This window comes from Salvia splendens, chromosome 13 (assembly GCF_004379255.2).
Source record: "Salvia splendens isolate huo1 chromosome 13, SspV2, whole genome shotgun sequence".
NCBI lineage: Eukaryota > Viridiplantae > Streptophyta > Magnoliopsida > Lamiales > Lamiaceae > Salvia > Salvia splendens.
The window spans coordinates 30,357,110-30,374,849 of record NC_056044.1 but is presented as its reverse complement, the minus strand read 5'-3'; the positions used below and the strand labels follow the sequence as shown (position 1 = coordinate 30,374,849).

At 37.5% G+C, this 17,740-nt stretch overlaps 4 protein-coding genes across 6 annotated transcripts; 2 read left to right on the top strand and 2 right to left on the bottom strand.

Annotated features, from left to right (window-relative positions):
• Positions 1-47: 47 nt before the first annotated feature.
• On the bottom strand, positions 48-4,709 carry LOC121761534 (probable ADP-ribosylation factor GTPase-activating protein AGD15). The gene is made up of 9 exons (XM_042157177.1): positions 4,488-4,709; positions 3,778-3,836; positions 3,616-3,706; positions 3,484-3,538; positions 3,247-3,337; positions 2,955-3,144; positions 2,695-2,869; positions 2,560-2,620; positions 48-220 (listed from the first exon to the last, which is right to left on the bottom strand). Coding segments are annotated over exons 1-8 (714 nt in total). The 5' UTR covers positions 4,539-4,709; the 3' UTR covers positions 48-220; positions 2,560-2,618.
• A 1,341-nt stretch (positions 4,710-6,050) lies between these two features.
• On the top strand, positions 6,051-12,495 carry LOC121762211. 3 transcript variants are annotated; one of them, XM_042158023.1, is made up of 10 exons: positions 6,051-6,222; positions 6,705-8,124; positions 8,221-8,587; positions 9,369-9,453; positions 9,676-9,732; positions 9,812-9,871; positions 9,954-10,172; positions 10,470-10,702; positions 10,786-11,962; positions 12,039-12,495. In XM_042158023.1, the coding sequence occupies exons 1-10, from the start codon at positions 6,193-6,195 to the stop codon at positions 12,447-12,449; spliced, it is 4,059 nt and encodes a 1,352-aa protein (XP_042013957.1). In that variant the 5' UTR covers positions 6,051-6,192; the 3' UTR covers positions 12,450-12,495. The 3 variants fall into 3 exon arrangements, with proteins under 3 accessions (XP_042013957.1, XP_042013955.1, XP_042013956.1); XM_042158021.1 differs by having other exon boundaries at positions 6,071-6,222; positions 6,518-8,124; XM_042158022.1 differs by having other exon boundaries at positions 6,096-6,222; positions 6,581-8,124.
• A 480-nt stretch (positions 12,496-12,975) lies between these two features.
• Positions 12,976-14,892, top strand: LOC121762212 (putative pentatricopeptide repeat-containing protein At3g15130). The gene has a single exon (XM_042158024.1). It carries the CDS (start codon positions 13,042-13,044, stop codon positions 14,755-14,757), a length of 1,716 nt encoding a protein of 571 aa, XP_042013958.1. The 5' UTR covers positions 12,976-13,041; the 3' UTR covers positions 14,758-14,892.
• Positions 14,868-16,399, bottom strand: LOC121760865 (xyloglucan endotransglucosylase/hydrolase protein 9-like). Its single transcript, XM_042156463.1, has 4 exons — positions 16,216-16,399; positions 16,017-16,117; positions 15,750-15,943; positions 14,868-15,407 (listed from the first exon to the last, which is right to left on the bottom strand). The coding sequence occupies exons 1-4, from the start codon at positions 16,397-16,399 to the stop codon at positions 14,996-14,998; spliced, it is 891 nt and encodes a 296-aa protein (XP_042012397.1). The 3' UTR covers positions 14,868-14,995.
• Between the last annotated feature and the right edge of the window lie 1,341 nt (positions 16,400-17,740).

The window sequence follows — 17,740 nt, the reverse complement described above, 5'->3', positions numbered from 1 at the left end:
ATTAGGTAAATTTTTACTACATGTCTTTTTATATCCAACTAAACCTCTTTACGAGTCAAGGCTTTGCTTTTGAATATTGAATTATATAATTGTATCTGCCAAAATAATGCAACAAAAGGAGGAAAAAGGTGACATTTATGCTATTAAAAATGATGATTGGCCATGTCTTATCTCAATAAAAAATTGAACCAATTGTTCTGATTTTGTCACTTCCAAGTGTCTGCAAGATACGAATCGTTGGAAAAGATAAGGTTAGCCATTGATAATGATAAAGTGTTCAAAAAATGCAAGTATTAAAAATGAAAAATAAGATAGCCATTAAAGTTGAGGAAATTTGAACAATAACTCCTCATGCACATGATATTGTTTCTTTGAAAAGGACTGTAGTTTTAGTTGTTTATAGAGAGTTCCAATTTTGAGTCATGTAAGTCAATATCAAAAATAAAAAATAAAAATAAAAATAAAAATAAATTAAAACAAGCAAGAGATATGCATCAAAATATAACACAAACGATACTAGGGTGAAGATCGGTACCTCTAACCTAATTTTTACGGATTTTTTAAAACCTTATAATATCTGTATTTTTAGCACTTTCCGACTTCCGTAGCCAGATATTTTTATTTTAACTCTTCAACCTAATTTTTACCGATTTTTTAAAACCTTATAATATATGTATTTTTAGCACTTTTCCGACTTCAGTAGCCGGATATTTTTATTTTAACTCTTCAAGTATGTTTTTCTACTTCCACTCATGGCTAAGAATGTTGTCATAATGATATCAAGTTGTTCACAATGATCATAAAATAAGGTATGCTATTCAAAAAAATAATAGTAGAAATTAAGGATGTACAATTCCAGCTAATATGTCAATTGTCAAGTATAATTCAAAGATCTAAGCTATGTATGTGTGCTCCCATTTGAAATGGCAAAAATTCAATCCATCACTTTTAGGAACCAATCAATCCTTATCTTTGTCTTATTTTAATATTTTATAATACATGATAAAGCGATTACCAATTCAATTGACAACGATTATTCAACAATACTTTCACTAATGACTTTGAACAAGATGATGTGTGTGTTTAAGTCGCCTATATTTCTAGAATATGATTCTCTCTAATCTGGATCTCCAAACGCTATCCTACTTGCCTTTTTAATTTTTAATGTCCAAAATGATAACCGGAGACTTTGGAATGTCTCAATCAGTTTTAGGTCTTTCTTTACATGTTTTCTCAGTAAATATCTAACATAAGACAGCCAAAAAACAAAGAAGTAAATGGTCGTTTAATATACTTGAGTAAACACCAAACTTTCATACTATCATATAACACATTAATTTCCTACACATTTTTTCAAACTAAGGCATCATTATCAACAACGGAATACTGAACACTCAGTGTAGTGCACAGACTAACAAAGTATGTCCATTGCTAGAGCACTTCATGCTTCATGGAGTGTTTTATATATTCTACAAATGTGCTTACGCATCACCCAATCAGAGCCCATCATGTGAATTAATTTTAATTTTTTTAATATTGAATGCAATTTTGTTAATATAAGAATAAAATTGACTTGGTTATTGTGTGTAATACTACCATATACTCCTTTCGTTTTATAATAGTGAAGACTTTTCTTTTCGGCAAGGAGATTAAGAAATATGTGTGTAATTAAATAAAAAAATTATAAAATAGAGGAGAGGAAAAAGTAGAGAGAATAAAGTAAGAGAGAAGGAAAAATAAGAGTGAGAAAATGTGTTACTTTTTTACTAAAAAAAGAAATGACTCTATTACTATGAAATGTCCAAAATAGAAAAATGATTTTACTACTATGGAATGGAGGAGTAATAAAACATGCATATATATCATTTATGGTTTTTTTTTTCTTTCAATTATGTAATTTTCGTTGTTTTAATAAAATTCTGCTCCCTCCATCCGACTAAGATGATAAGTTTCTTAGTCGGCACGAGAATTTTAGGAATTGTTGGTTAATATGTTTAATTGGAGAGGGAAAATATGGGTGTGAGTATTTAAATAGAGAGTGAAAGAAAATTGAATATTTAACTGTAAAGAGAAAATGTGGTTGGATGTATTGATTGGAAAGAAAATTTTTCCAAAAATAGGAACGTGTCATCTTATTTGGGACAAAAGGAGTACTAGTATTTTTGTGCATTCATAAATCAATTTTAATTGAAATATATAAATAAGAATGAAGTTTTAAAAACTTCTCCCAAGAAATAAGCAAAGTAGATGGGATCCATATATAAATATTGCAAGTGAAGTGTTTTTAATGCTTTTAAGGTTGTGTGTGTGAATTTATAGTACTCATAAATAGCTTTAGGATCCATGAATAATATGAGCATACTATTAACTATTGTATCTATTAATTAATTTGAATACATATTCTTTTTATTAAGATCTGTTCCTATGATCTTCCAAACTGAACTAGGCAAATGCAATGGTGTTTCACTACTTTCATGAAATTAAGGAGACTAACCACCATTTCTTCATAGTGCATTTACGATTCAACGATGAAGAAGATAAGTTGTGTCGTATTAGTACCTTATGTGCGCGACATCCGTTGCTTGGAATATTTTTCCTCATCCAGTCGATGCGTCGCCTCCTAAAACCAGATGTTCGTCAAGAAAAACATGTAGATCGCTAATCATTAATAGAGCATTTGAGAATTTTTCTTACACTCAAAAGTAGCCCATCGCGATGGAGGCACAACGGTACGATCTTGTGTTTCTTCCGACACGTAGAGCAGGCTAAAGAGATCTGTACCGGCATCCACATTCTTAATAGACGGGCATGCCTCAAAACTGACCGGAGATGGAGATTCTTCGAAGGATTCCCCAAAATCAAAAGATTCCTGCTTAGATGGATGTAGCTTAGTTAGACACACAGATAACCTAAAACTCACCCGGGACTAACAAGCGTGCGATAGTTCAGCTTACCGCGCGACAATGTGATGATGTTTGAGCTTCAATATTCGGGATTCCCTTGATGAAAAACTCTTCATCCAGAGAGTATCTTCTTGCTCTCTTTGGAATCTCCTTTCTTGTTAAGGTGGTTAAAGAGTTGTTCTCTTCATAGATCTCGGGTATTGGCTGTGGGGTCGTTGGAGCCCATCTTCGACTCACGTACCTGCAACGAACACTTAACTCGTTAACTCTACTCAGCCAAAACTGTTTTTCTCAACAGATAACTTTATACGTTCAGTGCAGTGTTTTAAGGCAGAAGAATCACTTGGCCTTAATGAAGGTTTCAATTGGACTTCTGTAAAACACTGCTGGTAAGTCCATTTCCCAGTAGCTGTTGGCCTTCTCGTTCCCCATCGCTGCACAACACGACGCTCAATCACTCAATCAATCAACAGACACACAACTACATAGTTAAACCACTATTTGTTTATTTCAATCATATGTCCTGTTTCATTCACAGAGTGTTCGACAAACTTTCATTCGTTTCATTTATCTGGCTTACCCTGCATGAAGGCAACCTGGTCGGGGAGCCATGTGTCCAACGTCGTAGATCTTACCTATTTGCAACAAACACGAATAAGCACAAGATAAAAGCACACATAGCAATCAGTTTATGAGTGTGGATAGGCAAAACCTTGGAGATGTGCACTCCAAGACTGCGGTGTATTCCAGAGCATTGCATACATATGAATATCCCGAGGTTGATGCTTGCCCACCGTGGACCCCTGCAATAAACGCTTATCGTTATATGTTACGTTCAAACCTCTACTCATTATGGTGGGATGTGGGAACATACTTGTTCCGACAATCTGCACATTCCTTGTTTCCCGGTTGTTTAAGAAGATCTAATAGTATCTGCCAATCGCCCCAATTAAAAACAACGTTAGCTCGTATAAACATCGTTGATTTTACTGCTATAAGGTGTCAGTTTTAACTACTGCCAAGATCAGCACAAGCGAGCCATTAATGAGAACTTAGGACTAGGGACCGGTGTACAAATTTGTCGAACTTTTTTATCGCGAAAACACTGCATTTAACGTATAAAGTATGTTTCCTAGACATATGTGTATGTTGTTGCTATGTGAAAAAACTACATTAACAATAATGCACCTTAATATTATCAAAATGCCAATGCATATCGTTAATTCGTTCAGTGCAATCGGTTCTCGCGTCCTCGCTAAGAAAACCAAAGTTTGCTCAGTCTATGAACTAGATTTAACAAACTTGCTAGTTGTTAAAAATGAGCAAATATTAAAGTCAGAAAATTTAATTTGAATCAATTAAACACCCTCATAGTGCAAATGGGCATAAATCTCAAGGAGTTCTTCCTGCCTTATTACATAACATAAATTCCAATTACATATGAGGCATTGAGATTAAATAGGGTGATGCAAAGGAGAAACACATACAATTAGATAGAAAATTGGAATTTTATGATATCCTTAAAAAAACAAATTAACCAAAAAATACTAAAAGAGGGACAAAATTATAACAAGGGATTGTCACCTTTGCATGTTTGGCATTGAGCCTTTTGGAAACAGATGCCTTCTCATTCATGGCTCTCTACGTTTTCACTCACAAACACAGACCAAAATCAAAGACAATTGCAAAAGGGATAAAAGAAAGAAAAAAGGGTGAAAAAAGGGGAATCACATCAACAATGATTGAAATAGAGAAAGAGAGACGATTTGTAATGTCTCTCAATCTCTGTCTAAATTTTGGAAATGAATTTTCGGAAGATATAATAAAACAAATGTGAATGGTTGTTTAACAGATTCCGAGGATGCCAAGATGATAGGTTTAGTTTTCCGTAAACTTCGGCTGTGTCCAAATACGGCAATCACACATGTTTTATGACATGACAAACAATCTTACTTTCGCCATAAATATTTTCTTCTTTTGTGATTGAAACTAGACAACTACTATTAATCGGATGGTTTGGAAGGATTTTTTCATTTTTATGTATAAAAATTACAATGTATCCCAAGCAAAAGTAATACTCCTACTAGTATTTGTTCGTGATTAATTATTTTTTAATAAAATTTACTGCGTGAAAAGGTAATGATTTATTTTGTGCAATCATTTGATGCTCTACTTATTATTTTGAAATGGGTAAGGGTCGATTTTGTCTCACTGTTTGAGGTGTTTATTAGAAATTATCTAGCCGTTAAAATAATTACTCCCTCTGTCTTATAATAAGAGATATTATTCTTTTTTGGGTCCAGTATAAGTGACTGTTTTCTTTTATTGCAAAAAATAATACTCTATTTGTCTCTTACTTTATCACCTCTCCTACTTTTTTCTCACATACTTTATTTTCTATTTATTTAACCACTATTTAAAAATTTGTGCAAAAAAAATGTCTATCATTTAGTATCGATCGTTTCATTTAGAACCAAATATGACAGTCAAACTTATACGCATTCGAAACATCAATATGACAGTCGAACTTATACACAAAACATTTACTAGTACAGTAACTTTTTTAGATATATGTAAATAACCAAAATTTTAAATAATTATAAGCCAAGAATATATAGAAAAGAGGAAAGTTAAAGAAAATAAAATACTCACTACGTTAGTGAATGAAAAATACTAATCTTTAATTATTGATATGATTCGAGTTTTAATATATATTAGTATCTAAAAAAATAATAGAAAAATGATTGAAGTATTATTACTCCCTCCGTCCCACTCAAGATGACCACATTCTTGAGTGGCACGTGATTTTAGGAAGTATTGTTAGGTGGAATAAAGTAGAGAGGAAAAATGTAGTTGAATATTTCAATGAGGAGAGATGAGGTTATTTCCAAAATTGAAAAATGGTTATCTTGATTGAGACAAACAAAAAAGGAAAGATGGTCATCTTGAAGGGGACGGAGGGAGAAATAAAATAATACACTTTATTAACATAGATACAAATTAATTTTGGTGCCCATACTTAAATAAAAAACTTACTACTATTATAACCCCATTTATTTATTTCTTAATACATTGAGGCCAGCTGCCAAAACCCAAAATATTAGTAGAACAAATAGGCTCAATCAATGGCCCATCATATCGCAGTTTGTTTTTTTCCCCACTAAAATAAAAAAATTAAAAATAGTGAAAAAGGGAAGGGGAAAATAAAATAGTGAAGAAAACAGAATGTCAGAAACGCGAAACGACGACGAAATCACGGCGATCACCGGCCGACGGAGAAGTTACCGGGATGCCACCGCCGCTGAGTTATCTATTGTTGGTATGTTCTGATTTTATGCTTTAACCACCAATTAGGGTTCCTTCAAAAAGGCAATTTTCCCTCTCCTCGATTCTGACTGCTGTGGTTATGGCATTGCTACAAACTACAAAGCGTAGTCAATTAGGGTTATGCAATATATCACTCGTTGTTTTAATAGATTTTAGCATGTAATTTGGGGATAAATGTCTGAGACTCTGAGCTGGAGCAGAATATTTATTTATCCTCTGAGATTCTGTTTTGCTATTCAACATGAATGATAAAATTGAATTCAGTTTATTGGTTATTAATTTCGCAGTTTGAATCATTCAGTCAAGTTAATTAGAGAAGGGGTTGTTTTGGTTCTATTCATTGTTTGTAGCCCCTGAGCATATCATTTGATCAAAATGTCGGGGTGCTCTACGTCAGTATCTACTGAAGTTCGAGACCCGAATCAGGACAATGCTGTTGTTGATTGCTTTAACTTATCTAAAGCCTCGGACCAGGATGCTTTGCAACATGAGAATGAGGTGGGTGAAGAGAACGAATTGGAGGATGGTAACCGAAACACAGGTGTGGCTGAGGAAGAGGACGAGGATGAAGATGCGGATTTCAATCCTTTTTTAAAAGAGACGAATTCAATGGAAGCCTCCTCAAGTTTGAGTTCTGAAGTTGAAGACCTGGACTTGGATGTTGCTGACAGCAAGGGAAAGCAATGTGCTGCGGTTGGTAACGAGTCCGGAAAACATAGGGACACCAGTGGGGATGTTGAGAACTGCGATGAAAATGTGATGCATGCTGTAATTTCTTCTGGAAAAGAAGTTGGGGAAAATTTGGACCTTATTTATTCTCCGACTACAGAGCAGGAGTCCGTATTGTTAAATCAATCTGGTAATGGATCACTATTTGACAAGGAAAATGGATTAACCAGACAAGTAGATATTGACCGTGCAACAGATTCCAGGAAATTAATGGTTGATGTGGATGCTGAGGGTGCCATCTGTATGCGAACTAGGGCTCGTTATTCTCTTGCAAGTTTCACACTTGATGAGCTTGAAACTTTCCTTCAAGAAACTGATGATGAAGATGATCTTCAAAATGTTGATGATGAAGAGGAATATAGAAAATTTTTGGCAGCTGTTTTAAGAGGTGACGATTCCCAGAATTTGCAAGAGAATGCAAATGTTGATGATGAAGATGAAGAAAATGATGCTGACTTTGAGCTTGAACTTGAAGAGGCACTGGAAAGTGAACCAGAGGAGGTTGAAGAAAGAAGAACGACTAGGCGGAATAGAAGCCAAAAAGCCTCCATTGAACACAGCAAGAGGTTAGCAGGACAGTTGAGTAGACCACTGCGACCACTCTTACCATTTGCATCAATCGAATCCTTATCAACTGCAGAAGGAAGACACTTAACACCCAACTTTTCTTCATCCCATATGCCTCCTGTAAATAATGGCTACACCTATGGATTCACCCCACATCAGATAGGGCAATTGCATTGTCTTATTCACGAGCACATACAACTACTTATTCAGGTTTTCTCGTTATCTGTTCTTGAGCCTGGGAAAAGCCATATTGCTTCCGAGGTTAAAGAATTAGCCGTACAGATGGTTCAGAAACGTGATCAAGCTCTGGCGTGGAGAACAGTTCCATATCCGAGCTTTTGCTTCTTCCCCCCATATATCCATCCATCCGTGCTAGATGGGAATCAGAACATGCTTCCATCTACAGATGGCAATAAAATTGCACAACAGAATCTTCCCTGTGGAAGCAACAGAGAGCTGGACTCCGATGAACAGGCAGGCTCTTCTCAGACTCCAGAATACCATTCATGGGTTCCTTATGTTTGTGGTCCAGTGCTGTCTGTCACAGATGTAGCTCCACTCAAACTAGTTGAAAACTATATTGATGATGTTTCTTCTGGTATATCATAGACGATTCATACTTTTGTCCTACTTTTTAAATATTGTCTGCAACTTGTATATTAATGCATTTTCATACTTATAAAATGATTGGCAGCTGTGCGTGCATATGAACGCCATCAAATTGAACGTGGTTTTGAGACTCCTGGTCAAAAGGAGCCCTTGTTTCCTCTTCACAATTCCCTATGCTCCCCTGAGTCTGTTGGTCAAGGAGAAATGGAGGAGAACACTCCCCTAGATTCTAACAAGGCGCCTTCACCCTCTGCCAGCCATCGACTGCCCAAGAAGAATATGGCCACAACTCTGCTTGAAAGGGCCAAAAATCAACCAGTTGCTCCTGTTCCTAAGGAAATTGCTAGACTAGCTCAGAGGTTTTGGTCTTTGTTTAATCCTGCCCTTTATCCTCACAAGCCAGCTCCTGCTTCTCTTACTACGCGGGTGCTTTTTACCGATGCAGAGGATGAGTAAGTTGTATGCTTTTTTTACTACATATCATACAATATTTTAACATTCATTAAATTATGTACTTTCGTCTTGTCTCTAATTAAATATTGTGAAAATATTGCATTTCAACCATTCATAATAGGCTAAAAATCTTGGTACAAAGTGTTTTAGGTGTCCTGTAGAATCGCACAAATATTTTGGTTTTATATACTGTCATATTCATGGTCAATGCTTGCAATATTTGATCTTTTATGTGTGTTGGCACGTGAGTGGTTATGTCACTTATATATCATGTCAGTTTTCCAGTAAGTACTACTCCGGAAGCTTCTCTAAAATCTCTACATAATCCTACTATATCCTGGATGCAGGTTTCCTATTTTGGAAATTTCTGTGGATACGTGTAACCAAATATGTGCTCAATGTATCGTATATACTCTCTCCGTCCCACCATAAGCGAGCCACTTTCCTTTTTGGGATGTTCCACCATAAGTGAACCATTTCCCTTTTAAGCAAAAAATCCTCTCTCTTGCTTTATTTTTTCCCACCTACTTTATTCTTTTCACTCCTCTACATTTCCCTCTCTCATACTTTACTCTCTCCACTTAAACTCTTTAAATATGAATTCCTTAAATCCTATGCCCATAAGAAGTGGCTCACTTATGGCGGGACGGAGGGAGTATATTGTTTGATGTGAAGGTTGTAGCAATAGCATCAGTCAACAAAGATCCTCATTTTTATTTATGAACTTGTACATATTTGTTTCTTCATTTATGCCTTACAAACTGGATATGGAACTTACAGATTACTAGCCTTGGGTTTGATGGAATACAATACTGACTGGAAAGCTATACAGCAGCGATTTCTTCCTTGCAAATCTAGGCATCAGGTAACCTATTTTACTGTGAACTGTAATTTAAAGACTAAATGTTGTGTATTTTCTGGGGATATAGTTGGTCAACTTTTAACAATGTGTCGTGCACAATTTTCGCATAGATCTTTTGAAGTCAACTTTTAACATTTCCATCTGAAGGGTGTATGACATTAAATCTCTGGCATTATGTTTATATGTACATGTAGCATGAAAATAATCCTTTTTACTGCAAAACAGATTTTCGTGAGGCAAAAGAATCGTGCATCATCAAAAGCGCCAGAAAATCCAATAAAGGTTTGTGACTATTTGTGATGCTGTTTGCTAAGCTTCAAATCTTCCATCATGTTTTAGTAAGTAACTTGTTTGTTTGTAGTCTGTGAGAAGGATAAAAAACGCCCCCTTGACCTTGGAGGAAATTGCTCGTATTGAACTGGTATGCTCCCGAATGACTAAATTTAATTTTGCAAAGTTTTACATGACATTTTTCTGGAGTCTAAATGATTCTAATGATTCAGGGATTGAAAAAGTTTAAACTCGACTTCATGTCCATATGGAGATTCTTTCTTCCTTATAGAGATCCCTCCCTGCTTCCGAGGCAGTGGCGCATTGCTACTGGTACCCAGAAATCATATAAATCTGATGCGAACAAGAAAGCAAAGCGTCGTCTGTATGAATTCAAAAGAAAAAGTAGCAAACCTTCTCCCTCAAGTTGGCATTCATCATCTGAGAAAGAGGTTTATTTACTTCTGAACTCGATTAATTAGGTCTTTGTTGCCTTTCAAATGGATTTCCATATTTGTTAACAAGTTGGTTTTCATATTAGCTGCTGTCATCATCAATCAGTAATTCATACCGCTCCTTTATTGTGTATTTAGCTATATCAAGCATCCTTATTGCCCGCCTGCTGCTGTAAAAAAATTAAATTTTGGGTGTGCATGCCATGCTATGTGACCAGTGGTGACATTTTCATGTCGTCGAAGAACAATCTAAATCTTTCGTTTGTTGTTGATCCATAAATACTTAAATTTCAGGGTGACAGTTCTGATAATGCTGTTGAAGAAACAAACAGTGGAGATAATCACATAGACAAAGAAGATGAAGCATATGTCCATGAAGCATTTTTAGCAGATTGGATGCCAGAAAACCATGCTTCTTCCAGTTTTCCCAGTGGCCTGCTATCCCAGGAGAGTTCTCAGGTGAAAGATAAACCTGGTTATCGAGACTTCCGACCCCCAACATATTCCAAGTCTGCACTTGCTTCAAGGTACTCCCCTGGTTCTGCAATAAACTTTTCATGGCATTCTGCTTTACGTGCTTGACATTCTGATAAGTTACTGTAATTTCTAGGCCATCCACTTCCGAAATAGTTATGCGGCCCTACCGTGCTCGGAAACCAAATCATGCACGCCTGGTCAAATTAGCTCCTGATTTGCCTCCTGTCAATCTGCCTCCATCCGTTCGAATTATGTCACAATCAGCTTTCAAGAACTCTCAAGCCATCACATCTGCAAAAGATTCGGGCAATATTATGAGAAATGCTGGTTTGATGGCAAAAAATCAGACTTTGCACGCTGGGAGAAATATGCAGGTGGGAGTTGGCTCTTCCGTGCAATCTGGAGTAACAAGGAACAACCATGTTAATGTTACTACTAAAAATCAGCAGCGAAATCTTTCTGATGTCGCTACTAACAAACTTACAGTAGAGAGAGGCGACTCGGATCTTCAGATGCATCCTCTGCTATTCCAGGCACCTCAGGATTGTCAATTGCCTTACTACCCCAGCAGTCCTAGCACGTCTAGTTCGTTCTCTTTCTTTCCAGGAAATCAACCGCAATTAAGTCTCAGTCTTTTTCACAACCCCCGGCATATAAGAGATGCTGTGAACTTTCTCAGCAAGTCATCCAAGCCTCCTGAAAAGAACGCTGCACCATCCGCTGTTGACTTTCATCCACTTTTACAGAGAACTGATGATGTGGGTGCAAATTCTTTAGCTACACATCCTGCTGGAAGACTTCCTCCCACTGCAGCGTCGAAGCCTCCAATTCGGAATCATCTTTCCTCGACGAGTAAGGCATCTGTAGATGGCAACTCAAGTGCTTTAGGTACAAAGGGCAGCAGCCTTAGTAAAAAGGGCAATGAACTAGACTTGAATATCCACCTCAGTTTGTCAGCCAAGAATCGAGAAAGCAGAAATACGATTATACGTGATACTAGCAGATCACTAGCTGCTCCCACGTCTGGTGTCATAGAATCTGAAAGTGCTAAAGATTATACTCCAGATGTGATGAGCAATCAGTTCGACTCAACTGAGACTCCAATGGCTACTCCTAGAAACAGAGGAAGTAGGAAAGTGGCTGACGACATGCATGATGAGTCCCTCCCGGAAATTGTAATGGAACAGGAAGAGTTGAGCGACTCTGAGGAAGAGTTTGGGGAAAACGTCGAGTTTGAGTGTGAGGAGATGGCCGATTCAGAAGCAGAGAGTACATCTGACTCGGAACAAGTTGTCAACGTGCCAAATGAGGTAATGATTCTCTTCTGATTTACTAAGAAATGGTTAGACTTAGATCCCTCTTACAAGTTTGACAATTTCATTTCAGGAAATGCACCTAGATGAAACAGACGCAGATATTGACGCCAGGCAGCTCCAGAATGACCATGGAAGCAATCCTTGCAGCACATCAGAAGCATGCTCGATAGAATTGGATACCACCGGGCTTCATGTGAAGCCGAATGCACTCTCCCTGAATTTAAATTCTTGCCCTCCTGCTTCTCAATCAAACCCCAAGAATGCGTATGAATTTGGACCATTTGGTACTAGGGCAGGAGACGATAAATTTCTCGTTGATTTAAAGGGCTCCGGCAAGGTGCAGAAACGCATGTCTAAGCATCTCAGCGGCGACACTCCATCAAGAACTCCCAGAAAACGTGTCTGCAGATCCAATTCTAACTCAAACGCTGCCACCATTGTAGAAAATTCAAAGAATGTTGCCAAGGTTGAATTTGGTTAACTGATATTTATGATTATTTATAGTTATGAAAAAGCCAAATTGTCAATTTTCTAGTGTACTAGAAATAAGCATTTGTTTTATTATCTTAAAAATATAACAAAGTAAATATAATAAGGAAATAGTGTTTAAATACATAGATGTTTACTTCATTCTGGTCTTGTATATGAATTACAAATTATGTCTTCATATATACGAACTTTGAACGATACATTCTTCATACAATTGCCATGTCATCGAACTAACATATCACAGCTAGTTAAAGTGATAAATTTATGTCATTATATTATCGTAGATATCCAACTACGGATTAGATATTTTTTTTTTGCTTAGTTTGATTAGTTTGACATAAATTATGTCTTCAAATATATGAACTTTGAACTATATCATTAGATTAGATAATTTTTTTTCTTCAATATTCGGATTTTTGCTTAGTTTGATTAGTTTTAAAATCGAAAAATTCAAAATTTGAATTATATACTCTATGAACTAATATATGCGAATCTAAACCGAAATCCGAATGCTCGCCACTATATGCAATAGTTGGTGTATAAGGAGTACCACTTTCTATTCAACTTCACAAATACATTAACTAATGTTACTTTGTCATCTCAGAAAGTTCCACACAGCAAGTTCATCAACCACTACCTATGCCACCATTCTGCGCCACTGCGTGGAGACTTCAAATCTATGCAAAGCCAAATCAATCCACGCAAAACTCATTAAAGCATCCGATCACGAACCAGATTCCATCTTCATCCACAACCATCTCATCAACGCATACGTCAAATGCGGGGACACCGCAAACGCCCTCCAACTGTTCGACGAAATGCCAGACCGAAACGTGGTTTCTTGGACTGCCCTGATTGCCGGTTTCGCTCAAAAGGGCTTCCCTTCTCAAACACTCTCTCTCTTCTCAGCTATGCACAGGAGCTCCGTTCGCCCCAACGAGTTCACCTTCGTGAGCGTGCTCCAAGCTTGCTCCTTTTCGGAGATTTTCGGCTTGATCTCCGCTTTCCAGGTTTTTGCGATGGTGATCAAGTTCGGATTCGAGAACAATGTGTATTTGGTGAATGCGTTGCTCACTACTTTGATAAGGCATGGTGAGTTTGATGAAGCTGTTAGTCTATTCGAGGCGTGCCTCGACAGAGATGTCGTGTCGTGGAATGCTATATTCGACGGTTTCTTGAAGTTCGGTTGTGATTCGATACCTAATTTCTGGCGTAGGATGCTCTTTGAGGGTGTGAAACCGGATGCGTTCACGTTTGCAACCGTTCTCACGGGGCTGGCTGAGTTGTCGGCTCTTGAAACCGGGCTGCAAGTCCATTCCCTCCTTGTGAAATCCGGCCATGGAAGGGAGAGATGTGTAGGCAATGCTTTGGTGGATATGTACTTGAAAAGTGGCAGACTAGACCAAGGTTTTCTAGCGTTTGATGAGATCCCATCGAAGGATGTGTGTTCTTGGACTCAGATAGCCACGGGTTGCCTCAACTGTGGTGAGCCAACGGAGGCGCTTAAGGTGATCGGGAGGATGAGGAGAGATGGGATTCGACCTAACAAATTCACTCTAGCAACAGGGATCAACGCGTGTGCTAGTCTTTCGAGCCTCGATGAAGGGCTGAAATTGCAAGCTTTGGTGGCTAAACTAGGTGATGAAGTTGATGTCTGTGTGGAAAATGCCCTGCTTGACATGTATGCAAAAGGCGGGCAGATGGATGGTGCGGTGAGGGTGCTCATCTCGATGAGAGAGCGCACAGTCGTGTCATGGACCACGATGATCATGGGGTTCGCGCAGAACGGGGAGGCGGAGGAAGCTCTCAACGTTTTCGAAGAGATGAGAGCCCAGGGGGAGAGGCCTAATCGCATCACACTCGTCTCGTTGCTGTATGCTTGCAGCCAAGGGGGGTTCATCGAAAGAGGGCTTACATATTTCTCTTCGATGACAGAAGAATTCGGGATTGTGCCGAGCGAGGATCACTACGTCTGCGTGGTGAACCTGCTTGGCCGGGTGGGGCGGATACGGGAGGCAGAGGAGCTGATCCTCCGCATCCCGTTCGAGCCGAGCGCCGTCGTGTGGCAAACGCTGCTCGGGGCTTGCCGTCTCCACGGGGATGTGGAGACAGCGAGACGGGCCGCGAAGGGAGCATTGGCGGCCGATCGGGACGATCCCTCGACGTACGTGTTGATGTCCAATACTTTCGCGGATTTCGAGGATTGGGGGAGTGCAAGGACATTGAGAGAGTGGTTGGAGATTAGGGATATCAAGAAAATGCCCGGCACGAGCTGGGTTGAGATCGGTGAGACGGATTAGATGGGGTCGCGCGAGGTTGGCCAACCCTACTGTCGGCCCACGAGTATCGGAAAATTTTATCAAATGCAGTGTTTCGAGCTGCCGTCGAATTTCTTCATGATTAGTCTATAGATTCAAATCTTGAAATTTCATTAACAAGAACTCACATTCAAACACAACACAAGCTTTCGAATTGAAAGCAAACACACTTATTCAAATACAATTCTAAAGAAAAAAACACACACAAACACACACTACATCAACCATGGCATTCTTTGGGTAATCCTTGGGGAAATCTGCCAACATCTCTACAATAATCATAAACCAAGAAGTTGTCACGAACCCACTTGAGCTGTTTTCTCCTTCTCTTGTGCTCCTCCTTCACCACCGGTTTATCCCACCAAAACTGCCCCGATTTCCCGCACTTTGCCACTGCATCAACATCGTCTGCTTTGTCTGACAAGAAAGCACACGCGTCGATCTCCAAGGAGTTGAAGGTGACAACGAACGGAGCGTTGGTCCAGTTCGTCTTCACCCTCCCTCCTTGCGTAGCCCAGTCGTCCGCGTTCCACAACGACCCGTAGATCCCCATCGCTTGCTTTCTCGGATATGGCATTCCTTTCCTCTCCTTGTTTGTATATTCTCTTATCGGAATATCATCCACAAGAAACCTAATAATGCATGGAAATTAATTCTACTAAAAAGAAGATTCATAATCAAACGAAAATAGGGCTGATTCGATTCTTTGCCCATTTTTTTAAAAAATGTCCCTAATTTTCGTTTTCTCTTTAAAAATCGAAATTTGGCAAAAGTTCGCTTTATGTCCAACTTGACATAATTCGACGACGGAACCTTAAGTTACACCTAAAGAATCTAGCGAGCTGACTCATCATTCCATCGCCAAAATATATCAAGCGAAACATAAATCAAACTTTTAGCAAAATTGACAATTTTTGAAGAAAAAAAAGTTTTAAAATTAGCAAGTAATTAAATAAAAAGTAATGGTTAATTACAAGATGGAGCGACGATTCCACAAAAAGGAGTAAGTGTGGAAATCCAAAGTAGGATCAAACCACAAGTAATGCCTCTGCTCGCGGTCGCCGGTGCCATTGATGTACAAGTTTGTTTGCACAATGTACGGCTCTCCCGATACGTTCCCCAAAAACTCGAAATCGAGCTCATCGTGATTCGCCCCTTGCGATGACATCTGCATGCATGCATGAACTTCTTAATTAGGTATTTATTTGTCAAGAAATTAATTAATTGAGTTCATTAATTACATAATAAGCAGTGACGGTTCCGGCTGAATCTCCTTGCACCAGTTTCAGTTCAGCACTTGCTTTTCCGAACAAATACTTCTTCTTTGATTCGAATCCGCATCCTGCAGAAATTAAACGAGAACTAGAAAATTAAAAATAAATCTGAAAAAATAAAAGTAGAAATGCGAATTCCAAGTCATTCTGAGATGTGATTAAGTACCTGTGGAAGAATCGAGAGAGAGTGAAATTCGATCGCCTTGAGCAACGATGTGATCTGGCGCCCAGTCAGCCTCGAAGAGTTCGTTGAAATCGGCTGAGACAATCACTGTCTGAAGCATAAGTATTATGGAAATGGTGTTTGTGAAAGTGATTGATGCTTTGCATTTTCTGTTTTGGGAAAGCATTGTTAATTTGTTGTGATGTTATTTGAGATGTTGAGGGGTATTTATAAGATGTTGCAAATCAATATTTTATGTCAAGTCGTACTTGTATATAATTTATTAGATTAATTATGGCCCACATTATGCATTCTTATAAATAAGATTAGGGGTAATCATGTTGTGTTTTTAAGCATATATTTTCTCAACAAAGTTTCCAGTTTTATGAAAAGTTTTGGTGAAGTTGGAGCTTTTTAAAGGATTTTTAACAAAATTGGAGACATTTTCGAAAAATACATTAAAATTTGAGAAATAGAATTAACCTTAATGTACTTCTATTAGGATACTTCTATTAGGATTAGTTTACAACAAAAAGAAAATAAAAACACACGTAGCTTGTAATGACTATTGGGACATAAATGATTGAAAAGTTGATAAATAAATCTAAATATTGGTAAATAATAGTTTGAGAAAGTAAATAATACTAATACTACTATTTATTAATGGCCGGCAATATGGCGCAACTCTTAAACGGCGCATTTAGTTAATGAGAGAATCCTAATTAGTTTTCAGTATGAACTATTCAAGACTTCAAGTAAACAAAATCTATTAAATCGGCTGGGGGTTCAAAATTTACTTGTTGAGAGCAATAATTTAGTTGTTGTGGGCGTGTTTAATGATAGAAATTTAGATTAACTATTTTCACATTGGTGAGAAACATTCGAATCATAATATAATTATACATCTAGAGTGGACTATCCAAATTTGCCATATTTATAAAGATAAGAATTAGACTAGGGTTTATATGATAGAGGAAATAAGTATGGGTTTGTATTAGTAAGTAAATAAACATTTATACATTTCGATCGATATAGAATGGGAAATTGGGTAGCATGTTAACTTAATTAGTGCATATACAGAATATATATAAGTGTAATAGTGGAGTCCATCTCATAGCCAATATGTGCTTGTGTGTGTAAACTATATGGTAGGAGTAGTATTATTTTGTTTGTATGTGTCAGTTTCTTCTTTTTGGTAGACGGCTTAATAATGTTTATAGTATATTAAATCCATTAAGACACCCATGATCTTATTTTTTATTGGGTTACGACAATACTTGAGAGAGATGGATTATGGATAATCAAATTAATATATTTAACTCAAACTACTTGTTACCAATTATTTGTATAATTAATAATAATTAGTATGGTTGGGTAATGCGGCGGTAGCAATAGTGTGGTACAGTTAGAAAGTTTTTAAAGTGACAAATAAAAGAATCTTAATTACTTTTTGGTTGGTAAATATTAATTTAACATAATTAAAATACACATTTGCTTGAAAAGGAATAAACATAATTTTTTAATTAGA